We start from the raw sequence: 25,766 nt of genomic DNA, 5'->3' as shown, positions 1-25,766 counted from the left end.
GCTGACAAATGGAATAGCATTAATGATCATTTGACGTGTACAGCCGTATTCACATTACACCCTCCCTGAGATCGCGCTGCCCCGTGCTGAAATCGAGTCAGTGCTCAAGGGCAAAACGCATTAGGCGATCAGGTGTGGTTGAGCATACTAGACAAAGTAGACTCGTCGCCGATATTACGTTGCTAACGGAACAAGAAGGCTGAAACGTTGTTTTTTTCTTCTCCAGGGCTTGATTATGACTGGTGGACCTGCTGCAGTTTTTGAAGCTGTCGACAAACGTGGACTGCTGGAGTTTTTTGAGTAGGTATAAGTGCACCACGACTAACATAATAACGTTATGCCTAACAAACACATTTGCAGTGGACATAATGCTTCTGCAATACGTCACAAATGTTGCAACGTACTTATTTTTAAAAGGAAAAGCCCTGGTTGTCTTAACCATTAGAGGCCCGTGTGCACGAACCACGAGAGAAATTGAAAACTGTCGCATCACTGAAAAGCAGTACGTAGGTTTCCTGCGCAGTAACTCAGGAAGTTCCCACTACAAGTTGCCTTGACTGTATCAAGGCAATAACATTTTTCTAAGACTTCAGTCAGAAGGTTAGAGCATTTTGTTCAATATTTTTGTACCGCCATGGCGACGCCGGCACTCAGATGGCTGCGGGAGGGAAAACTCTCGTGTAGTTAGCTTACATTTAGTTTAGACATAGGTACACGTTAAAGCATCTCTCATGATCAAAATAAATCCGAAGCCCCCCACTGAGGCATCTCTCATATAGCCTCAGTGTTGCTGTGGAACATTGAATGCACTTATGAATGCGCGCGTGTGCGTGGATGTGTGTGTGTGTGCCAGTGTGCGCGTGTGTGTGATGTATTGTGTGTTGCGGTGTGTGCTGCTAGAGATAATAATTTGTAGACAAGTAATTCTTTTTGCAATCTTCTTCGCCCTGCATGCTACAGTCTATATTGCCAAAAATGACAAGTGCGCACCTTCAGTCGCATCTCATGCTAAGCCATTGACAAAGCCTGACAGTCATGAGCTCAAAGCGGCAGTACGCCAGTTGTGCTCTTGCTACACTCTCAACACGCCAACTTTTAGAAAGGTGCACATATGACATTTTTATAGATATGCAAGCGCCGCTCTTTACCGTAAATAACGGCTGGAGCTGCGCGTGCTTTGATAAATTGGTTGTTTTCCTGGGTCTTAATGTAGCATCAACATATAGTACCGTAAGTGATTGTATACATTAGTTACTGTGTAGGCTCCCTTTAGGGAGCTAAAGGGAGCCTATACAGTGGCTCTATTATACATGATTGTAGCGTGACCCCTGGCGGAACAATTTCGCAGTGTTTGCTTTTGCACATATTACAAAGGTCGGGCCTCATTTTATAGCATTACATAAAGGGACAGTAAAATAGAAACGATTTCAGCCGTATTAGTAAATTACCCTTCAGCAATGCCAGAAAATAAAGCTTCTTTAAGTCAGAAGCTTCATAAGCCAGAAAAGATGCAAAAGCCGAATACCAGTGGTGACGCCGCCTTGATATCAAGAACTTTTGCTGATCCACGGCGGGCCAAACATCAAAAAGCGTTTTAAAAGTACATCGAAAATAAGAAATGCAGTTTCGAAAGAATATTTCATCAGCGTAACTGATACCGTGTTTTGAGTGCATAGGGCGGTGGATTCACAGCGAGCGTATATGCTAACAGACTCTTCCGCCCTGCTTCCCGATGGCAAGCATGAGCTTCGACTTTCAGAAGACCTTCACCTTCTGGAACGTGGTCATCGGCTGCTCTATCGTCTGGAGCATGGGATTCTGCACCAACCAGAGCATGATACAACGCTTCTGCGCTCTCGGCTCCATTCGCAAGGCACGCACGTGAGTCTGCGCTCAGAAAACGGGCGTGTTCGATGACCCTATTTCGTCAGAATACAATGCCATGGGTTGTTATCCCTGCCCTGCAGGTCACCGCGGAGATAACCTCGATCTGTAGATTGTGTGCCTTTAGGATGGTAGTTACTTCGATTGAGCAGGAGCGTATGCGGTTAAAAGATGTTTATCTCCTTTAGCGCTTGTCAACAACTACGAAGGCAGCGCCAATATGCGGACAACAGATGCCCCAATTCGTGCGCTTGAGGTGCCGTACACTGTATTAGCAGCTAAGCCTTAGTTCCTACGTGTAGTCATACCCTGCCCATTTTTTGGTCGGTGTCGTAAAGCAATCAATTGAATAACCAGTTTATTAGTATCCTAATGAACGGTCAATATTTTTGTTTATTTAACTGTAATCATATGATGATATTTATCAAAGCTGCCGCACTTGATCAAAAAGCTCGCAGTTCTGAGCATCACAATATGGTAATCACAATGGTAATCACAATTGTTGCACTAACACTGTTGAGAAGAATCTATAGTCATTGTAATGGTTCTACAAACGTCGGAAGCGGTCGTTTCGCGATAACTTTGCAAACCACTCCACCGCTTGACAAATGTGTTTTATGATTAGGGCTCGCCTGTAAAGGCGGCACGAAAATTTCAGTGCAAAGTGACTCTAGCAGTGGTTGAGTCGCTTCTCGACAATGTTATTGTCTCTTATCATTTTATCCAGCGATGCGCGCGTTCCGATGCACCTTTCATATCGCAGGCTCACACTCGCAGGGCGCTGTACATCAACATGCTGGGCGTCATAGGAGCGATGACGCTAGCGGTTTTCTGTGGCTTGGTGCTTTTCACGCTCTATGAACAGTGCGACCCCGTCAAGGCGTCCGTTATCAACAAGTATGACGAGGCAAGTGAAAAAGAAAAGAGGGTAAACTCTTTGCACCATCTCTTTCAAGGCTGCTTACGGCTTCTAAGAGCACGGAGGAATTATTCCGCATGCAGTTCAATAATTCCATGCATGTTCGACACATACTGTGACAGTAATGTTGCGGAGCTCATACGTAATCCTTATAACTTTTGTGAGAACTGTACAGATAACATATGAGAAGCGTATGAGAATTATTGGACTGGATGCGAAAAGGTTCCAGTAAGCTGTAGAATGTGTAACTGGTCATTTTGTTAGTCTTTTGTGAGGTATTCGTGGTGTTGGCATGTAGAAGTGGAGCTACACAGGCAGTCTGCCAAATAACTCATGCAGTGGCTCGCTAAAGACAAACAAGTGTTATGATGACCATCCTCATCAAGCGAAGAAATTTGACAGCAATGATAATACCAAATAATGTGCAGAACACTGATGCACTTTCTTTTGGCCAGCTGTAGGAGCCTTGTCCATGAACACAACGAATGCATTTTGTAACGACAGAAGCTGCTGTCACCTCTGAAGTTAAGTCACCACAATTCCCGTTGTAGCAAATAAATTATCTGCACTGCATACCTTAGCCTATCACCACAGCTAAATTGCTCTTTTAGTAGTGTTGTTAAGCTCCCCCATAAATCTGGTACTTTGTGTTAAAATTTACGTTACCAAATACACGGACAAAGACTGATGAGCTTATCCAAAGACTTATTCTGGTTGCAGTTGATGCCGTACTTTGTAATGGACACATTGGATTACCTGCCCGGCATAGCTGGGCTCTTCGTCACAGCTGTCTACAGCGGATCACTCAGGTACGACGGGAGCACTGCTATCTTGCTATTTATAAAGATCAAAAGCGCAATTACTCAATACGCACCTGGTGCACTGGAGAAGCAGCGACGGCGAGAATGGTGCAAACACAATATTAATAACGAGTTCTTAACGTTAGCAAGCATTTTAGAAAGCTATCAAATTATTCAAGTAAAGCAAGGTGACTTCGCATCAGTAATCCGACACCCGCGCCTTGTTTGGCGTGGGAACTGGTATCGCTTCTGTGCTACTGATGTCAAATCAAAGTAGGATAAGTTATGTCAGCCTGTGTCAGTTGTCTTTGAGCAATCCCAATTCGTGACATCGGGCTTTCTCGGCAACAGGCTTGTATTGTTTTTATTACAGCACGATGTCGTCTGGCTACAATGCCTTGGCTGCCATCACATGGGAGGATTTCTTAAAACCGAAGCTGAAGCTGTCGCCGAGAGGCGTCATGTGGGCAACGAAGGCAATCGGTATGCGTGGACAAATTGCCATTAACTTCCTGCTGTGCTACAATCAAACGTCCTTATAACACAGAATCAATACATAAGCAAAAAAAAAATGTGTATACTATATCAGCCATTCCTTCCCGCACGCCGGATTAGAGCGTATTTTAGAAAAGGACCGGTTGAAACACGATGCAAGGGAGAATCGGAGGACTCGAAATCAGTTCGCTTTCTGGACAGCCCGAGCCTGTGCAAAGGCACACAGTACTGCAAAAAAAGAAAAGGAGACAGTATCAGCCCCACTTCCAACACCCACTGAGTTTCCGTTCGCTTGGAACTGCAAGCTACAGCTGTGAGCCGAAGCAACCTTGTTCCCTACAGCTTTCGACTATTGCTCAAAGAATTTTAGCACATACCCATTATGATGGCACCTTTAGATATAAAAAATAGACTTTTATTTCTTGCCCTTCTGTACTTTGTGCTTCACTCGAGCACTTCATGTGACCACAGTCGCTTTCATTCACCAGGTATCATACAGGGATCATACATGCAATCGTCTCATACATCATAGAGCGCACCAAAACGGGTGATCGTGGGGCTTTGCTCGGTGTTCACGAAGCACTTCGCTAGCGTCGTGGTGGAGAAATTGCTTGGAGTGTCTGCTTTGCGCGTGTGCCAAGCTTTCTTTGTTCATTCTTCGGGCGTTAACTAAAATTATTACGTGGAGCCGACTACAGCCTTTGTGAAAGTTATCACTGGAAAAATTCAGCTAACAAAGGTCACATGAAAGACGGGAAGTACAAGCGCTTGTGATCGCCACCTTTCCTCTATCCTGAGTTTGTGCCACCTTCTTTGCTTTTTAGACAATCATGAACTACGCCAAATGAACTGTGCTCACGTTAAATATTTTTTGCTTATCTTCATTCATAGTATATTGATTTGCAAGCACGTGTTTTGCCTATCGCTGGCCTCGCAGCGTGTAACTTCCACCTAGCTCAAGTATGTTCATCATGAATAGTTCTGCGGTGTAACACTGTCAGACGGGGACTGGAAAATATTGTTCTGCACCTGTTTCTACTTTTGAGAGCGACCAGAACATTTTCTTTCTTTTTTTTTCATTTCAGCTGCCGGTTACGGTCTCCTCACGGTGGTCATTGCATTCCTCGCCGGCAGCCTGCCTTCCATTCTCTCGGTGAGGCCACCTTAGACGCCGATTTACACCTACCGTGAATTGACGCTATTTAACCGCATTTGGGCTCTTATTTAGCGCTGAGAAACATTCAAGCGCATGCGTTCAAGCGTTCATTGTTGCTCTTGAACGTTCTTCGGTATGTCGAAACTGCAAGGCCAAACCTATAGAGCTGCGCTCATCAAGCCTCTTTTGTGATCGCCGGAATTAAGCCTACGACAGCTTCAACTCGACACGCCGATAACCGATGATAGCTTCAGCACTGCACTAAGAAAGAGCTGGTGTCGACTCGAATATCTTTCTTGACCTCCCCAGAGTGCACCGCACAGGTGCCTCTCGTCTAAAGCAGACGATACGATTCGATAACGCTGATCTGCCATTGATAAGGAGTTGCTTGGGAAATGCATCATCACCCCTACAATCGAGTCGACGCTGATAGTGCGTGGTTATCAGAAAGAAAACAAGAGAAAAGGCAGGAACGTCAACCAGACGGGCATACGGTTTGCTTTCCTGCACTGGTGATAAGAGAAAGGGGCAACAGAAAAAGCAAAAGAGTGAAAGAGTGAACCTTGCACGCACGCAAGACGCACAGCAGGACTACAAACGATCACTGAGGCTGGTGCATCGAAAAAAATGCAATAGCACACGAATAACCTTCTGTGCCAGCGACGGATGTGGCCGGGGTCCAAGGTTGGACCTTGGCCACATCCGTCACTGGCATATATTTCTGGAATACAGGGTTTACACGCACAACTGTCTCTCAGGTAACTCAGGACATTCTCCTTATCGGTCCATCACTTAGCGCTTTTCATCCGTTCGTCAAAGTGATAGTGGGTTATCAGTCATTTTCACTCCGACACTGCTCTGCCGCTGCTAATATAAATCTATATCACGCCGCGCTTATATTGCTCTAAATTTATTCCACTGATGCTGGCAAGTTTCTAGAGGGCGCAAGTACACAGAAGCTGCACTGACCTTTACCCCGCATATCCGAACATTACCTTGTAAAACTGCTGCTCTGCCTTACCGGGGTACCGCAACTAAAGAAATCCCGCAGCAAAAGCCATAAAAGAACAAAATTCTTATCTACGCTTTCGGCCCCTGTAGCATAGGTAGCGTGAAAGCGTATCGCTAGCTTTCGACACCCTTTCCAACGGTTGCAGGAGAGCGCTAGTTCGAGACATGTTTCGGAGCGCGCGCTATTGTACGTGAAGGCACCCCCTGCTCTCTGAACAACTCCATTCGATTCAATTACGCCGCTCAGGATCTCCTACATAACAAACGACCAAGATGCTTTCAGCCGTAACGCACGTAAGCACGGAGCTCCGAATTTCAATAGGATACACAAGGAACGGTTAGTGCTATTTTTTAAGTACAGTTTTTCTATGCTATTGACGTCTTTCCAGGATAAGATAACTTCACAGAGGGAGAGCCCAGGTTTCGTTATGTACAAAGTGCTTTTCCACACCACACCATGAAGAGCCTCCGCGGGTGACCTGGTCGCTAAGCAAAAGCAACACGTGTTCCGATAATCAAGTCAGCGCCTCGGCATGTTCGTTTCTTCGTTGCACAGCTAAAACGAGGTTGCTTTGATAAAGGAAAGCCAGTGCACTCGATTCCGTGGGTTCACGAGGACTGTTATCTAGGAAATACTGACCATTCGGCAGCTCAAGTTGAGAACGAAATTGTCCTGAGCTAGCGGCTTTGGAGAGCTTGTTCTAACGCTGCCTTCACGCGTGTCCGGCGGCAGCTATATATGAAACATACGTTCTTTCAATAATGGCGTCAACGACTCCTTCATGTCCGGATGCAGTACTTGTTCATTTTTGTGCTCTGATGCCTTTTTGTGTCGTTTTATTCACGCGTGTCTCTGCTGTGTTGAATCACTCACTAGCTACTATGCGCTTTTGTTTTATTATGTTGCTTTTTCTCGTCCCAGCGAAGGGAGACTGGGACTAAAGGCACGAAAGGCATGACAGATGTCTCAGCCCCTACACTTACAAGAGCAGTGACAATCAATACAAATTAATACATATAAAACACACATACATATTCCACAAGAGAATAGGATTTCATTGAAAAATGATTACGACATTTGTTCATTGGAATAGGTAAGCCACATAAAACATTAGCACAAGTGCTATCTATATGAACTTTTTGTTAGGTCATACGTGCATCAAACATACAAATGTAAAAGAAACAAAACACCAATTATTGGTGAAAGCAAATGTGATCGGCCAATAACAATGCACCAAGCTCTCTTTTGAAGGAGCTTTCTGAAGTGGTAAAATTTAAGTTCTCCTACCTTGTTTAATAATTCTGCCTACTGATATATGAATCCAGAAGTACATGTTGCAGGGCTAGTCGGTTTATATTGCTGAGTAGACCATAAAAATGATCGTCTTCGCGCAAACAAGGAAGGATGGAAGGGAAAAAGGAAGATTAAAAAGGGAAGATTAAAATGTAATTAGCGTAATTACGCTAATTATTCAATTGAACATTCTGATTTCTTGTAGAAGTAATGCGCGCCTCATCGAATAAATTAAATCAAGGATTAGAACTGCGCTAGCTGCTATAGGCGATCCTCAAAAAATTTCATGCAGCTAAAAACAGAATACCCTGTATTTTGTCTGCGAGACGAAGGGAGTAGCGCTGTAATAAAGGAGCTCTTTCAAGGTCTACAAAACAGCCATGGTAACTACAGCATATATGAAGGATTCGCTTCTGTGAAACAAATAACTTGTAGTTTTTTTTGAAGTTATTTCCCAAACCAAGAGCCCGTAAACCCCATTCACAATAACTATATAATGTCTGCTTGTTGGCTAATACCCTGCAATTTTAAGTGTCATTGCTTGGAAACAAGGACAACTTCTAGTAATCTGAGCGATGAAGCTGATGATGTGACCCATTGCGCTGTAGCTTGTTCGGAATAGAATTGTCACGATGGCATTCATCAGTGCAATCGCACGGCGTTACTGATTCAGCATGCTTTATTCTAAACAATTAAATCTACCGTCAAACAAAAGAGAGAGAGAGAGAGAGAGAGAGAGAGAGAGAGAGAGAGAGAGAGAGATAGACTATGTATACAGAGGCAGGGTGAATTAACCAGAGGTATTTCTGGTTGGCTACCGGGCGGCTACCTTACACGGGGGAAGGGACAAGTGAAAATAAAGTGAAAGCGAAAGGAGCACAAATAAAGTAGACCGCGTGTACAATCCAGCGGTAGCAATTTGGTTGCAAGCAGCGTTCTCATTCTGTTATGCATGCCCGTAAACTTCAGGAACGTCAGCAACGCAGACGTAGCCTTCAGCGCAGATTTCTTTTGGGAGTACTAGCCTAGAACATTTTGTTCTGATAGTGTACGATTGTACACCCTATCGAGAACTACTCACATCATTTCTTGACACTGCAGCGCGGGCAGACCCAAAGGAGGTGTGTGAATGTCTCGTCACAGCTGCATGTGTCGCATGTAGAGCTGTCGACCATTCCACTTGAAAAATACATGTGAGTTAGTGAATGTCACATCAGTGGGTGAATGCAGAACAGCTATATCAAAAGTTATGAGACAGCGAAAGTTGCGTTTAGCCCATTACCGCAGCGACACCAGAGCAGATAAAAATTCTAGACGTTATGTGATCTGCATCGTAAAAGTTGTTACGGTGTTTGTATATGTTGACCTGTGCGATTGTGTCAAGAGATGGGCTCATCTCGAGTGATTACTTTTTAATACCTAGGCCACTTTTGTCACAACTGGATCCTTCGGAGGTGCCTCTGGGGCCACATTCTTCGTCGGTCTGCTAGTTCCATGGTGCGGAAGCCGGGTGAGTAATTTGGGCATGCACGTCGTTTCTGGTGCACTCAGTATCCTTGTGCACAACAACGTGTTACTTCTAATAGACCTTGGAGTCAGTTGTTGCTCAATGAAACTAAAGTGAAGTCAAAATAGGTACCCAGCAGGGCTCTTTTGCAACATCGCACCTCGTACTCAACACTAACCCGCCGCGGTGGCTCAGAGGTTATGGCATTCAGCTGTGAATACGAGCTTGCGGGTTCGATCCCCCGCCGCAGAGACCGCATTTGGATTGAAGTGAAATATAAGAACGCTCGTGTACTTACGCTCACACAAAAGTTAGAGAACACCAGTAGGTAAGAAATAATGGAATTAATTCGGCGTCCTACATTACACCTTCTCTCATAGCCCAAGTGTTGCATTTGGGGCGTTAAATATTTTGAAACGCTGCGCAGCACCTCGCTACACGCATTTCTGTTGTGCACTTGCATTCCCTGGACGACATTCTTTGGCGAATCCGCCTGCTTGAAAGTGTCAGCGCCACGCCCACTCCACTTTATTTTTCCTATATTTTCGCCTAGGAATTGCCTGACCGTGAAACGATCGAGCTTCCTAGCTGGCAGCATAGGTTCACCTGAACACTTTGGTTGCTAGGAAGAGGAATGCAATTCCATCATGTTGCTTCGAAAACCATTCGGTGATACAGGTTCCAAGTATCCTTCACGACGGGTGAGAATGAGTTGAAGATATGCAGCATTAATTTTACCGAAATAGCTGGTTAAAGGTTCGACCACAGTAACTACGCGCCATAACGTTGTCGGCACAACGGGGCAAAGTACAATGCAGCAAGAAAAAAATGTCCGAAATAAAACTTCGCTCACCCGTACCAGTGCAGATGGAACCCACAGCAATGCACCTAGGTGTAGCTGAGAGCCGAATGCGCCAACCACCGAGCAATCGCTGTTCTTTTGTAGGGCACGCGTTCAGCAAAACGCCAATAGTCAATACAACGTGCACTTGCTCGTACACCTTATTGCCCAAACTGCGCGTTTGAAACGTTGTACGTTCCCGTGGTGACATGACAAGGATCACTGCTGTGACGTTGCTACGGCTACGGCAGCGTCGTAAGTAGACGTGGAAGGTACCTAAAACCAAGGTTACATTTGCGAAAAGCAATGAAACTTTGTTCTGGAGAGGCGCGTGTAAGATGCGGAATGTGTACTTGTCCTCCTTTAAAGGGCTGACGAAGGGCTATTACAACCGCGCAGGATAACAAAATACGATTTCGAATACGAATGAAACAGTATTTCCCATTCGATTCGTTTTGGATTTGAGAATTCACCTATTCAAAGTTGTCGAATATTTCTTTCGGTTTAGTGTTATTAAGGACAACAACAGTTTTGCAGTCTGCAAAGAGATAAATTGGTGCAAATGTAGATTCGTCTGAATTATTTTAGTGCATGAAAATTTCAGTCATGTAAACGATCCGGTTCCTGAACAAGCACATGGAGGAGGTCACTTATGGACTATAGCTACTAGCCGTTGAGTAAGGATGTCTCGCATTAGGCAGCCCACGAATTCGCTCTCTATTTATACAAAGCAATTTATTATTTGGTCAATTTCATCATGTATGGGTTCCTACAAAACGAGCACTACTCTGCTACATGCATCTGGCACATACTGTTCCTTTATTTTTCATCAATGTCATTGTCATAGTGTACCAGTGTAATAGTAGTTTCCTTCTTTTCTCACTTAAGGTATTGTCAGTTGACCTAAGATCCATTTGTTAGCCACATTACATGTATCAAATATTGGAAACAACCTCTTTTAGCCGAACAGACTCCACGCAACTTTTTATTTCACTCTTAGAAACTGGGAATACTCGATATTCAACTTCATACTTGAAGGTCGTTTTTCTCGAATGTTCATATCTTATTTAAAAATTTCGCTATTCGAATACCCCTGTAAAATACCGTAGCTACCGGCACTGTAAGCAATTAAATAAGGTTTTCCGTTTTCTTCAGGGTACAATCTCATGACCTTGTGACCCACTTCTGCATATCCTGTTCTTGAAATCGTTTCGCTGAACTCAAAACAAACTTGCAATTCTTTCATTGTCACGTACCACCTGTCACTGACAACATAGTACTCTGCAAAAGATGTCGGAATCTTCCGTCAGAATTTTTAGTAGCGTCAGGAAGCTAAAGATAGTTGCAGCCGCCTTAAGAAAATTAGCGACCTTAGAGAGACAACAAGTCCCTTGCACAGACCTCCACAGTCGCCATGGCGCCCTTTGCGCTTTGTTACAAGAACATAAACTGATTCAATGCATGATAAATAACTATCCAATGAGACAACGGAGAGCGGATACGAAATGAGTCAAGAAAGCAGCAGGCAAGCTCGTAAATCATACGCAAACGTTTGTAGCAGCAAACTTAATTTGGACGCGGACAAACGTGCAATCGGTGTAATTATAACGACTGCGGTTGCGCGTGTGACCTGTCTGACAGGTTACGTGTTGTCTACAGATAGTTGCAGCCGCCTTAAGAAAACTAGCGACGTTAGAGAGACAACAACTCCTTTGCACAGACCTCCACAGTCGCCATGGTGACCTCTGCGCTTTGTCACAAGAACATAAAGAAAAAAAAACTGATTCAATGCATGATAAATAACTATCCAATGAGACAACGGAGAGCGGATGCGAAATGAGTCTAGAAAGCAGCAAGTAAGCTCGTAAATCGTACGCAAACGTTTGTAGCAGCAAACGTGTAATTTGGACGCTGGCAAACGTGTAATCGGTGTAATCGTAACGATTGCGGTTACGCGTGTGACCTGTCTGACAGGTTATGTGTTGTTTCATTGTGAAACGCTGTCACACCGTCGTCCCAGTGCCGTCCCATTTTGGCTAAAGTCAGACTCCCTTACTCGCGTCAACAAAGCGAAGAACCGCAAATTTTCTTCCGGCGTGATTTTTTGTTCGGGTTACTGCCGCAGGTTGCTTTGCTGTCCATGGTCACGGGCATGGGACTGTCCTTTTGGGTGGCCATCGGAAGCATGCTGTATCCTAAAAAACCTGTGGCTGCCCTCACTACGCTCGAGGAGTGCACGTTCAACTACACTCTTAGGGTGCCCCCTCATCGGACTTACTACTCCGGGTGAGATCAGCTGACCCGTGTCATGGTCTGATAGCTGTCATATGTTTACATTTCATTCATTCGTAGCCTGACAATAATAATGTCGTTGTAATTATCAGAGAGAGAGAGAGAGAGAGATAGTTGCAAGGAAATGATGGGAAGATAACCAGACTTTGCCCAGTTGGCTACTCTGCACGTAGGAAAGGGGATAAGAGAGCGAGAGAGAGAAAGCAAGAATCGAGATTGATTACGTGCGCTAAATAAGGTGCAGTGTGTTCATAGAAGGGCACTAAAATATGTTGCTTTAGGTACTGCAGAAAGGATCGTGTGGATTTGTGAGTTTATGAGGAGCGATGCTTAGCTCCCAGCTTTGTTAGCCAGCTTTGGCAAAAGTTGGATTGTTCATTCTGCTTCCAACTACACTGGGAAGTCTGACGTCGTTCGTCAGACACCGCAGTGTTGCGTCACATCGTGGGAGATTAGGCGGTAACAACGATCGTAATAACGGAACCTGATTGTGTAACTGGCGATTACAGTTCTGCAGATTATTCCAGCAAGCCGATTTCATAATGCATGCCAAACGGAGAAGCTCTCTTGCGGCGTGTCCACTCTCGGCAGTAGTGTAAAGAGTCGCTGCACTATGGCACTGGCAGCATGGGTAGCGTCAGCAGCTAGGTGGTTTACCAGCAATGCCGCAATGAGCAGCGCCTGACTGTCAAGTCCTCTATCAGCAGCGCGATGGGAAATTTCTTAATTTGGCGCAAGCTTCGTACGCTTTGAATGGCTGGCTTAGAATCTCAGCATATTGCATAAGTATGCTATTTCTGTCCATTCGCAATGGAATTTTTGCTCAATATATTCCACTGTGCCGGACCCCACTCTTACGTGCGAAATTCTCAATTTAGCAGCGATATGTCGAGATTCAACCAGAAAAGCTCCCGTAGTACTTCCCGACGCCGAACCGTTCACGTGTACATACGTTATATCAGCATAGAAAGCCATGTGAGCACATACCTATCAGTTCGTTACTTCTAATCAATCTAGTCAATTTCTAGTCTATTCATAGTCAATCAATCGCAAGAGGGCTCGCTTGCGCAACGTCTGCGCATTAATGCATTTGTTTGCCATCGATAGCTATGCTCAACATGCACTTCATGGCGCCACCATCTACACTGGTGCAAATCCCTGTGATCTTTGTTTTCCCCTTTCCCATTCCCCCGGTGTAGGGTAGCCAACCGGACGTTATTCTGCTTAACCTCCCTGCCTTCTACTTTTCTCTTTCCTCCTCCTCATAGAAACTTTCTTGCCAACGACCTCACTGCCGCAGAATGCGAGGAAAGGAAGCGTGAAAACACAGGACGTAATCAATCCACCGCGGTGGCTTAGCGACTCCGGTGTTGCGCTATAGCTAAGCACGAGGTCGCGGGATCAAATCCCGGCCGCGGAGGCCACATTTCGATGGGGGCGACATGGAAAAACGCCCGTACGTACTGTGCACTGGGTGCACGTTAAAGAACACCACGTGATCAAAATATATGCCGAGTCTCCCACTACGGCGTGCCTCATTATCAGATCGTGGTTTTGGCACGTAACACCCCAGAATTTAGTTAAACAGAAGTTAGAAACGAGGTCTCCAACTGTATCCACTCTACACTCGATACTATACTTTTTGCTGAAATAACAAACAAGACAAAACTAAGTGGTGCAGCGTTCTCTCCATAGACGATAGAAGTGACGGGGGTTCGTTCGATCACGCGTTGTCGGACGACGATCTCGTTCGCAGGGGCAGGGGATCCGTCCGAAAGAACTGAGAACCGGACGGACAGAAAGCCAAAGTAAGAGCTGCTGTTCACTCCGGAATCCTCTTCTTAAATTTTTTTTTTCGGATCATTCAACGGGAAAGCGGTTATCTTCACTCGGAGAACACGCACCAGCGTTTGTTCCGGAAATCTGGTACGAACGCACACCGCTGATCGCAGAAAAGGGGTGGGAACAAAGCGTGGCATGCGTTTTCATCACATTATCCGGCACAGCCCTCCACCCTATCTAAACGGAGCCTATGCTATAATTTTAATCCTGTGTCTGGCCCTTTCCGCTCCCGTCCTAGAGCGAATCACCAAAGCGACCGTCACCCCATCGGTGGAGTTGATCATCACATCGCTGGAGTATCACACTAGCGAAACTACGGTCTCTGCAACTGCTCTCCTACTATCGATGATGGGTTTATCTCTCCCTCTTTTCACTTTCGAACCGGCGATCCGCGCGTGTCGCTCTCTGAAATCACACACTGATCTAGGTTTTCTTAAGATCAGCGCATGTGCAGCACCGCCCCCCCCCTTCCCCAATTTATATTAGAACTGTCTTTTGTTTTGGCTTGTGTTTACAGGGGCATATATGAGCTGTACCATGTGTCCTACATGTGGATTCCCGTCATCAGCTTCCTCACCACTTTCCTCGTAGCGGTCGTTGTTACGCTACTCTGTGGTGAGTGCCTCTGTCCCGCTGTTATCTGGTAGTACGAACGCGAAGAAAAATAGCATGGTAATAATCTTTAATAACAATTGTAGTGACTGTTTGCAGCAGATCTTACTTATAGACCCTCGAAGATATAAGTCATTTCGAAAATCGGCATATTTTTTAATCAGGAGCCAGCTCCGCAACACCATGCCAAGAACAAATATATCATAATTCTGTTAAGCTGCATATGGTATAGTGCATGTAAAGCAGATACAAATATCAGTTTCCAATGCGATTGAAGTAGTTGTTTCGTTTATTTAGTTCGACAAGACAAGTGTCCTCAAGTTATTCACATACGTACTTAACTTTGTTGCATAGTAAAAAAAAATTTATAAGTCACTCTGCCTTCCCGCAGGTCTCAAGAACTCAAATGATGTTGACCCAAGCTTAATAGCACCGTTCGTGAGGAAGCTGTACCTCAGGACGAGTGCCAAAGAGCACAAGGAACAAAAACATGGTCTTACGAAAGCGGAGGTATGTATATCCATAAGGTAACTTAACACAAGCCAAATAACGCGTAGGCAAACACAGGAAAGCGATATCTTTGACGCTTTCATTCTCCTTTTGCAACAAAATCTACAGCCTATCAGGTCCTGAAAAGCGCGGAAATTATGAAAAAAGACTGAAAAAGTCACGTTTCAACGCTTTAATCGTTCCAGTCGCGAAATCCTGGATAGCAACATGTTCTAGTGAACTCTCCAACGCCATTGTCCTACTCCGAATTATCGCGATCCGAATGCGTGGAGGACGCCTGACAAGCCCATTTACTTTCGATGTGGACGTGTCGGACACATTTCACGGCATTGACGAAGTCCTTGGACATAGCCTTCTCGAACAAGCTTCTCCAGTTTCGTCTATCCACCCCGAAGTCTGCACCAGGTGCCAACCCAAGCTGAACCAGAAACTTGTGCTCACAACACTACGACCGCCGCCCAGGACAACCACTCGCCCTCACCATGACGCCGATCTTGTTCACTTCCACTACGCCGTTCCACGCGTCCTATGCTCCCGGCGTTTTCCTTCGGGAAACTGACGGCCGCAGCTCCTGGCTTTGACGCTGCCATTACGGCCTGCCCTCAAATTCCTCTGTTGACACTCTCAACCAATCAGAACCTGATCGACGTTGAAGTGGATGGCCTACCTGTTACAGATTTGGTCGAAACCGGCACCTATATTTCTGTTATGAGCTCTCATCCCCGTCAGCAGTTGAAGAAAATTCTGACCCCTACCCTATCATGCGTCGTAAATGTGTTCGACTGTGGTCGTCTCCCGTAGCTCACCTCTGTACCGCACGTGCCAGTGTTGCCGGCCGCCACATTTATGTTTTGTTCGCCATCCTCGCCCGCTGTTCCGACGACGACATCCTCGGTCTTGACCTTTTATCCGCCCACGCTGCCTTCATCGACTGTTCCGCTCGTACTGTACAGCCTGACCTACCAAGTGTAATTGATCCGCCCGGACCAGTCAAGGGCCGGCTCTCTTCTGTCTGGGCCCGTTCATTTGCCGCCGCAAGCGGTGGCTTCATGTCGAGCCGGCGGTGATGTCACGGCATTATTCCTCTAAGGGAGCGTCAATGAAGAAGACGCTTATATATATATATATATATATATATCCGTGTGTGTGTGTGTGTATGTGCCGCTCTTGCTTTTCTACGTGCGCCTGCACTTCTTTATATATATATATATATAGTCATATCATAAGAAGCCAACAAACACTGACACCAAGGACAACATAGGGGAAAGTACTTGTGCCTAATAAATAAAATAAAGAAACAATAAATGTATGGAAATTAAAGTGGATGAATAAACAACTTGCCGCAGGTTGGAACCGAACCCACAACCTTCGCATTCCGCGTGCGATGCTCTACCAATTGAGCTACCCCGGCGCTGTTTCCCCATTCACTTTCTTGGGTATTTATGTGTTCTAGTAGAACACATAAAGTAATATATATATATACTTTCCACCGCATGAGATGCATAAAAGCGATAATTTTGAATTCTCACTTATATTAAAATTTAGTACTTTATAATTTTATCATTCTTAATCAACAATGCGTTCCGAATAGTTCTCAAATGTTAGCTTTCTTCCTGTGTATTTCCAACGTGCTTTAATATGTTCGCTACCGTGGCTCTTCCACTGATCCATGCCCTTACAATTTCATTCTTGCAGGAAAATGCCACCGAGAAACCGCAGAAACTCCGCGAGATCTTCAGCATTTCCAACGGCCACGTGAACCTTGCCATGACCAGTGACGATGGCGTACAACACACCACCATGTAGGAATCCAAGAAGACGTGTTTTACGGCGGCAAATTATTTTCGCCGCTTGTGTACCTGAAATTGTGAGACTTGAAAATGCGTAGGAACCTTGGAACAGCTCCGCGAGCCCTGAGGGGGGGGATCGTACAAGCCAGAGATGTCATTCATGGCTGTCGTCTTGTAGACGCCAACCAAATGCCACGTGCCATCGCGATGGCCTGGGAAGTGTAGAGGTCCAACAGGACTGTTGTCACTCGCTACGAAGGAGATTCGATCTCGTCTGATTCAATTTCACTTCCTCGCGTCGTGTCCGGTAGACATAGAGACGTCGCGTTTGAAGCCCTGCTATTCGCGTCGCTTTATTTCTCAGCGTAACGCTTTTCTCTGAGAGACCTACAGGTTTCCGCGCGTCGTGATTTCTTGTTTTCTAGGTGATAATTTTACCTCTTTGTTGCCTTTTAGCATGCGTCATCATCCTCAAACTATTTCGTGCACCGTGTTTGAGATGCGCAGCACACTTTTCGGGCGTAAGATTCGCATTGTTATGGTGCACTTGGTGCGCGCGCAAGAAGCATGTCATTACACTAAGCAACAAGCCAGCCAAGATTGTCCACAGATAACGTGTTGCCCGCGGTAAAATTGTAAATACGCAGGTTTTTTGTTGTACATGACAACAATGGTTAGTGCTTCCATGCACCATGACAGTAATAGTTCGGCGTGATAGCGCCCTCATGAGTGCTGCTTGAAACTGGTCGGCACTTTAAAATACCTGCGATATGTGACCCGCTATTCCTTTAACGCGTGATAATGTGAGCCTAAACTGCTGGTCTTTAGCAAGTGCAAAAAAAGAAAAGTATTATGAAGCCTGGTTGAATGACATTCAAATAGAGTTGTGTTCCAAACAGCAAGGGACATCACGATGAAGCTCAAGCCTCATTTAGTTTGTTTTTATGCCGAGTCTGTTTGTGTAATGCATTCGTCACAGAAAGTGGATGCGCTATACAACCAACTTTCCCTTGGTATTCACTTGTTTCACCTGTGACCTTAAAACCTAGCACGAGAAAAACACTTCCAGGAAGTCCCCCTAGCTCCTGCCCTCTGAAAACTTATCTCCGTATTTTCTCTTTACTTTTCCCTCTGGTGCAAACTTTACCTCCGGCCTTCTATGAAATGAAGGTCGTTGCCCTTTGTTCTTTTCTCACCACTCTTTAGATCAAAGTGGAATTATCCTACCATCAGAACAGAAGATGAACGCACTGACACCCGTGAACACTGAAACAGTTTCCTATATACAGTGAATTATTCGCACTGATATCAGATCGCTCAAATTCATAAGAATACCCTCTTCCAAGAAAAAACTCTTAAAACCGTGCCTCATGCGGCTTTCGTGAATGCTCGCTTTATTACGCACGTAATATCGGCTGAAGCATTGCGTGCTTATGAACTACGTTAAGCGATATAAGGTCACAAAGTCAAGGTCAGGGGTCAGCGGTTATGAATACGCATGGAAAACCGGACATGCGCGGCAGTGCGTCGAGCACCGGGACCACACGCAGTTTGCCTTTTCAATGTGTTTCTCGATTTCGGTCTAGAAAAATAGCAAAGGTATCTAAATAATCTTAATTCCCAAGCGCAGAACATCTTTAACTATAGTATAGAGGCTGCCGCGGCTTTTCCAAACGCCGAGTGCGACTGCTACTCAGCTTTTCACTGCCACAGCGACATTTCACTATTCGACTGTAGCAATGATGTGTTTTTGACTAGAGTGATAATACAGCTGTAGGAGCTGTACGTGGCTCTGGTTGATGCAAGTTTCACTGAACAAGCTCACCCGAGTTTCGTTACGATCACGCTCAACTTCCGAAGTAGCGCTAGTCACCGAGTTTTGAAAGGCATTCCGCATTCGCGTTTGACACAACACACAAAAATTGCAAGCACCTGCCAAATGCGTTTCAAGCAGCGAAACTCCCAAATAGTACGCGACACACGACTCAGTCACATGGGATTCGAAGACTCCTTTGAAACCATTAGTAGCAATTCTGCCTGTGCATAAGTAAAGGGTCATGTCATATATGCTGCACTAACGCTTGTTATGTAAAAACAGCTAATTAAGTCGTGCGTTCACATCTGTTACGTTAACCATTGTTTTTAACCACGCACGGTGGTATACATTTACTTCCTTATAGAAAGTTGAGACATTCCGTAATGTGCTTTTGTATATATCTTGCAATTTTTAATTAATTACTGTCATCCACATAGTAAAGCCACGTACAGACAAAACATAAACAAAATCTTACATGCATATGACAAAACTGAAGCAACATTTATCGATGAGATAGCCGCAAGGTATTTATCTCGGGCTAAGCCAACAATTTACCCAGATTACACAGGCACCAAAAACAGAATTAGATGAAGAGATTAGCGAAGAGGAATTGAGAACAGCTCTACAAAAGCTTAACACTACATCCGCCGGGACTGGACGGAATAACGAACAAGACGATCCGAGATCTCGATGATGCCTCTCTAGAACAACTTACCAAGTATATAAACGAATGCTGGCAATCTGGTACAATACCACAACAATGGAAAACGGCCCAGATTATTCTAATACCTAAACCAGGCAAGCGGCTACAGTTGCAGAACCTGAGACCCATTTTACTCACGTCCTGTGTGGGCAAACTCATGGAGCACGCTGTCCTAACGAGACTGACTAACTATATCGTGGATAACGACGTTCTCCCCCCTACAATGTTGGGCTTCCGGAGAAATTTGTCTACAAAGGATGTAATGCTCCAACTTAAGCATCAAGTTAGAGATAACGCAAGTCGGAATACCAAACCTGTCCTAGGATTCGACCTAAAGAAAGCTTTTCACAGTGTTACCCACAAAACAATACTAAACAATATATGAGCTAGGCCTAGGCCAGCGAGTATACAGTTATATACGAGACTTCCTTACAGAAAGGCACACATTAAGATAGGAGACCTTAACTCTGAAGAACTACAGATCGGAAGCGCAGGTACGCCCCACGGTTCAGTAATATCACCGGTGCTGTTTAACATGGCTCTTATCGGATTATCAGCAAAGCTACAGGAAATCGATGGCCTCAATCATACCATCTACGCTGACGATATCACCCTATGGGTGAGCGATGGCAGCAATGGACAGGTTGAAAACACATTACAACCATCAGGGTAGACGGGAAAGCAGAGTGCGCAATATATATAAGTTCGCTAACAGCAAGGACACCACATTTGTAGACGCAGCTATATACAGACACAAGCGCGCCTACACAGCAGTGGTGATAAATTACGAGGGAAAATGCACGACGAGCGCTACAATCGACACGCTATACACACAGAAACAGCAGAGGAAATAGCTATCGCGCTAGCCATAGCACAAACACAAGCGGGCATAATCATCGGTGATTCCCAGACAGCGATGCGAAACTTCGCCTACGGTCGAATCTCCCCAGAGGCACTACGACTCCTAAAATTAGCTGATAACCACGACAAAAGTGTCGATCTCATCTGGACGCCCGCTCACGCACTACCACACGGTAGCAATGAGGCGGCGCACCGCATGGCTCGAGAACTTACGGACCGAGCATCGGTTAGCTCCGCCTCACCGACTACCGCCGAGTGGGAAGATCGAATGGCCAGATTTCACGAAATTACACACCATAGATTGCAGAGGCACACATTCCCACCGCCTCACCCAAAATTAAGCAAAAATCAGACTGTCGAATGGCGGCATGCAGTTACAGAGCAGATCCTATCCGAGTCCAGCTATCATGCACCTAATACACCGAGATTTATACACGACTGACAAGTGCAGACATCGCGACTCTAAAGCCGCCCTGGAGCACATCCTATGGGAATGTACGACTATAATACAGGATAACGGTGATGCAGCCTCAAACAGCGACAGCCTCCGCGTGCACTGGGAGTTTGTGTTGCTCAGCTCGGAGCTGCAGCACCAACTTTGGGCCGTCCAGGGAGATGAGGAAGCCGCCAAGTGCCAACAACCATTGGCCAAAACCTATATAGGTGGGGTCCAGGCCCACCCCACCAAATCGCAGGGCACTCAATAAAGTTATTTGAATAAATGAGTGAATCCAGACATCTGTATTTCCAGACATCACTACATCCCACGCGCTGAATATATTTTTAAAAAGAACGTATTGTTTAGAAAAGAAAATGGTGTCCCTTAATTTTAGTTCTATAATTCAGCATTTGGGTAAGTGTATACAGTGTACTACTGGGGTATCGAAGCAGCTGCGCTTTGAGCATTGTGCCGTTTCCGCAAGAGTTTTACTGAGTGTTTTACAGCCGAGTTTCCATTGCCTAAAACACGCATAAATCAGTGTATTTAAAATAGCTAACCAACGCGTCCAGGAACCCGCCGTGGTTTCTCAGTGGCAATGGTGTTGGGCTGCTGAGCACGAGGTCGCGGGATCGAATCCCGGCCACGGCGGCCGCATTTCGACGGGGGCCAAATGCGAAAACACCCGTGTGCTTAGATTTAGGTGCACGTTAAAGAGCAAGAGGTGGTCAAATTTCCGGAGTCCTCCCCTACGGCGTGCCTCATAATCAGGAAGTGGTTTTGGCACGTAAAACCCCACAATTTAAATTCAATAAATTTTAACGCGTCCAGGATAATCTAAGACACCGCCATCCGAATCGAAGCCTCGAAGCTTTTATACAATATCTCAATAATTGCATTTCAACTAGCTCGTTCGTTAAAAACATATTATAGTTCGCAAAAGCTAAACTGCTAAACCTTGTAGCCACTTGTACCAGCTAGTTTGCTGTCTTTCATGACCGCAATTATGGTTTACATGTTTCACGTGCCAGAATGTACATTTGTCCGTTTACCTCACTCAATTCACAGAAATAAACAAACGTAAAACAACTACCCATGTTCGCGAAAAAAGATTGGCGTTTGTTTGGTTTCATTACGCTGTTTCTGGCGCAGTCACCATATCTGTGTTTGTTCATGTCACCGATTTTTTCCTGCAGTCTAGATGGATATTAAGGTTTATTCATATTGAAGCCATAAGTTCATCTGCTAAGTTAATTCAAGTTGTCACAAACCGCGCTTTGTTCTTTAAGTATGCTTAGTAGGTAGGTAATTCGAGTTTAATGGCGTAAAAGCGACTAAGGCCATGCTGCGCCAGTCACAGGACAGTATGTATGTTTAGTGTCTTGCAGTATGATCTTCCGGGCATAAGCGTTACTTGTTAAGTCAATTGTAAATTCTACACCCTCCCTGGAATGTTTAGATGAATTGCAATTATAAGCACGCCCAAGTGATCTCTTAAATAAAAAAGGAGTGTTTGTAATTTAAAGAGGTTACAACTGTATAGATGCCTAGCACCTAATTCATTTGGTATGCAAATTAAGTACGTCGTCAACAATTCTTGAATGACACTTCTTTACTGTTCAGCTGTTTTATTGAATGTAAGCACTGTCGATAGTGAAATTTTCAAATGTTTTAAACATCCACCACCTAACCGTGCTCTTGTATATCTTTATTTTTTGTTGATGTTGTTGGAAATTCAGTTTCTGCCGGTTGTTCATTCGGGCTGTGTCGGAAGTCGAGCATTCCATCGATGTGCGAATTGTCCTTGTGTATATATGTACAGTCTATATTTACACTGAGAAATAAAGACGGTGCGCTTGTTTCATCCCCCGTTTGGTCTTGTTATTTTTAACGAAGCGCTACCTCCAATATGTTCGTCTGCTCACCATAACAGAATGGGTGTCAAATTGTTCGGGAAGGTGTCGTCCCGCGAGAATGTGGGAAACGCACGTACACTACTAATACAGTAGTGGTTACAATTTATTAATAATCATGTAAACATACGTAAGCACCTCGCATACAGAAAGACAAGCAGGCGAGCAATGGCCTTCTAAAGAGACATCACGCTCGCCCGCTTGAAGAGTACGAGCGATAAGTGCGGAGAACAGGGGAAATTAATGATCGATATTTATTTTATTGCGGACAATAACTTGACCACAGAAGAGCACGATGAACAAGAGAGATTGACTGACAGAGAAGAAGGAAAAGCCTGCTCGCCGCACCGTAACTGTATAGCGCGGCGAGGAAGGAGGATAAGGAGCGGAAAGATGACTGAGCCAACGAAGAACACCGAGGGAATCGAAATTCTGTGAAGTAAAGTCATCTCGCTCTGCAAACTTCGAACTTTTTTTTTTCTTATGTCATTTAGAACGCTTGCCAAAATTTGAAACACCAGCCGCTGCGGCTCATTGACTGTGCCGTTCTGCAGCAGAGCACAAGGGGGGGGGGGGGGCGCAGGGGTTTCGATTCCCGTCAGCGACTGCAGCATTCATTGGCTGCAGAGTGCAAAAACGCTCGCGTACACCGCGCTTTGAGCGGGCGCTCCGAGAACCCACAAGCAGTCAAACTTGTTCCAGAGTCCTTCATTACAACGTCTCTGATAGCCTCTGTGTAGCTCTGAAACGGTGAACCGCATGAAAACTGCAAGTGTTTTAAAACGAGCAGAATGCGCAACGAGGGCGCGTGGTGAGACTCGCGAATTTTCGGAGGCAAAACTAAAGTGTCCAAACGTGGTGCATTGTTGAGGGCGTACTCGTAGATCCATTGCCGTTATTGGTATCCTGACTCGCTAAATTGTCAAAATTACAACATGAACTCTGTGATGGAAGGTTTGCGTAGTGAAGCCTATACGAGGAGCAATTTCGATACAGATGCCACTAAAGATTGGGCTTCTATAACAATGAATTCGTCATTCGTAGCGAGAACAGAGCTGTTGTAAGCGAGAACGCGACAGTGAAAAATTGTAGTGGCGCTTCCTGTTGTGGACTACGGTGCCTCTCCTGTGACGAAAGCACTGGCTGATTCAAAGGGGGAAGTCACGTGGAGATTACGTCAACTCGTCCGTTCTGGTGGGGGCGGTTCACATTGAGGAGCAGCAGCGGGACCTTCAGCGGCAATTTCCTGCGCAACAAAGTGACGTACTGGTCCACGCAAGCGGTGATTGACTTCTAGACGAATAATCTATCGATCTAGCTCAACTTAACATTTTCATTTAGTGTCCCTTTAGGCCTGTTACCACGGATCAATCCAAAGTACCTCGAAATGAGTAGCTTCATTATAGCAAATGTTAAACTGTTCCCATTACCGACGAACGTTGTACTATGGGTAAGGATAAGGCAAAAATTCTTTTCCAAACAATTCCTTTTCTTGCCTCGTCAGCGCTCTGCCCACGTCATCACCGGTATATATGCAGCGGTCAACGGTGCGCGATAAGAAAAACAAAGACGAGCTAAAGAAATTTCACATTATACTGACCCTAGTTGTTGCGAAATAATGTGTCATTGAAACGGAAACTACTGTTGCCGATAGCAAATCAGGAGCGCAATCATGCGTACGCATGCAGCACACCTTTTTCCGTGCCCCCATATCTCTCCACATTACAGCACTGCTGCCCCTTTTTCGGGCACGTTATCTATAGCTCCAGATCACACCTCGCACACTCTTAAACAAATGTACACCCCTTGGGGTGGATATTTGCCACCCAACAATAATGGCCATCTGCCTTGCTTGCGTTTCCTTTCTTGAAAACGCTGCGCTCGCTACTTCCCCGTCGAGAATGCTCTGTCATGCTGGTAACGCGCATGCCGTTCTTGAAGTATCGGGCTCGGAGCGTTAAAGAAAACAAATGCCGAGAAGACAGATGGCCATTATTGCTGAGTGTCAAGATACGACCCAAAGGGTGTAATTTCGCTTAAGAGTGTACGTACTATTTCCGTATCTCGAGACGGAATGTAAGTGAGAAAGCGTGTGACATGCCCACCTTTTCTCACTGAGCTGTCGGTCACGCGAATTTGAGCCGGCGAGGACTGGTTGGTTGAAGAAGTCTCACGACTAGCTCGGTTCACGGTTGGGTCTCCCAGGAGCTTTGCAAAAGCTGTCCCGCATTTTAGAACTGTTCCCAGTAACTGTTACAGTTACTGGTGGCCTGGACGTGGTATTATATATAGCAATAACATTTAGAAACGTCTGAAGTAACAGCAGGATGCGTGGCGCTGAAAGGTCCAGGCATCTGTGCACGCATGCACTCACGAAGGTCCCCGAGCACGCAAGCGCGCGTGTCACCAAAAGCGCTTGCCGCGCAGACAGGTGACGCCGAAGGATTTTAAGGTCCTTCGAAACCCATAACCAGGCATCGCATAGAACAGCTGACCTAAAATTCAAGCAGAGCTCGGGGATTTCAAGGATGCCGAAGGACAAAACTCAAGGAGGGGGAAACATACCTTAGCCGTGAACATACACTGAAAAATAGCGAAATCTCTTTCTCCTTAGCTGCACTGTCGTGCAGCTGTAAGCAGCTGCTGAGTTGGACACACGTTTCAAGCTCTTCAGGTCGTTTTTCTAAGTTTACTTTCCCGTTGTAATGACTTCTATCGCCTTCCGGCATGATGGTTAGTATATAGTGTCCGATTTCAGCCGAGAATACTCGTCGCGTTAAAGTCGAATGGACGAAACTTACTTTCCGTTAGGCATTGCTCTAGCCTAGGGCTCAGAAATGGATTCATCACTTACAGCGCATACAGGGACAAGGGACCAAAAGGATGACGAAGACAAGCGCCCTTGTCTCTGTATATGCTGTAAGTGATGTTTGAAACTATGGTATACCAACTAGCCCGTACCCAAACCTTGCTTCAAAAATGGAGTCGTTATTGATGTGGTGTGAACTAGCAAATCACACAAAATAGTAGTTGCAGTGCCTGGCCGCTTGATCTGGTTTTGTCTAGCTCCACGATGGCAAC

The 25,766-nt window shown here is 45.3% G+C and overlaps 1 protein-coding gene and 1 non-coding gene across 2 annotated transcripts in view; one reads left to right on the top strand and one right to left on the bottom strand.

Annotated features, from left to right (window-relative positions):
- The window catches only part of LOC126531531 (sodium-coupled monocarboxylate transporter 1-like), a 75,611-nt gene extending 52,975 nt beyond the window's left edge, over positions 1 to 22,636 (top strand). Inside the window, exons 8-18 of the mRNA XM_050179079.2 lie at positions 227 to 300; positions 1,741 to 1,881; positions 2,662 to 2,791; positions 3,524 to 3,612; positions 3,977 to 4,086; positions 5,184 to 5,251; positions 8,983 to 9,069; positions 12,033 to 12,193; positions 14,559 to 14,656; positions 15,045 to 15,163; positions 16,859 to 22,636. Of these exons, the coding sequence (XP_050035036.1) occupies positions 227 to 300; positions 1,741 to 1,881; positions 2,662 to 2,791; positions 3,524 to 3,612; positions 3,977 to 4,086; positions 5,184 to 5,251; positions 8,983 to 9,069; positions 12,033 to 12,193; positions 14,559 to 14,656; positions 15,045 to 15,163; positions 16,859 to 16,969 (1,188 nt within the window). The 3' untranslated portion in view covers positions 16,970 to 22,636. The remainder of the gene's footprint in view (positions 1 to 226; positions 301 to 1,740; positions 1,882 to 2,661; positions 2,792 to 3,523; positions 3,613 to 3,976; positions 4,087 to 5,183; positions 5,252 to 8,982; positions 9,070 to 12,032; positions 12,194 to 14,558; positions 14,657 to 15,044; positions 15,164 to 16,858) is intronic.
- Positions 16,502 to 16,574, bottom strand: TRNAP-CGG (transfer RNA proline (anticodon CGG)). Its single transcript has one exon. It is a non-coding gene; the product is annotated as a tRNA-Pro (tRNA).
- Positions 22,637 to 25,766: the final 3,130 nt, after the last annotated feature.

The sequence above is a fragment of the Dermacentor andersoni genome, chromosome 5 (genome assembly GCF_023375885.2).
Source record: "Dermacentor andersoni chromosome 5, qqDerAnde1_hic_scaffold, whole genome shotgun sequence".
In the NCBI taxonomy this organism is placed as follows: domain Eukaryota; kingdom Metazoa; phylum Arthropoda; class Arachnida; order Ixodida; family Ixodidae; genus Dermacentor; species Dermacentor andersoni.
Note: the sequence above shows the minus strand (reverse complement) of the source record. Positions and strands in the feature narration are given on the sequence as shown.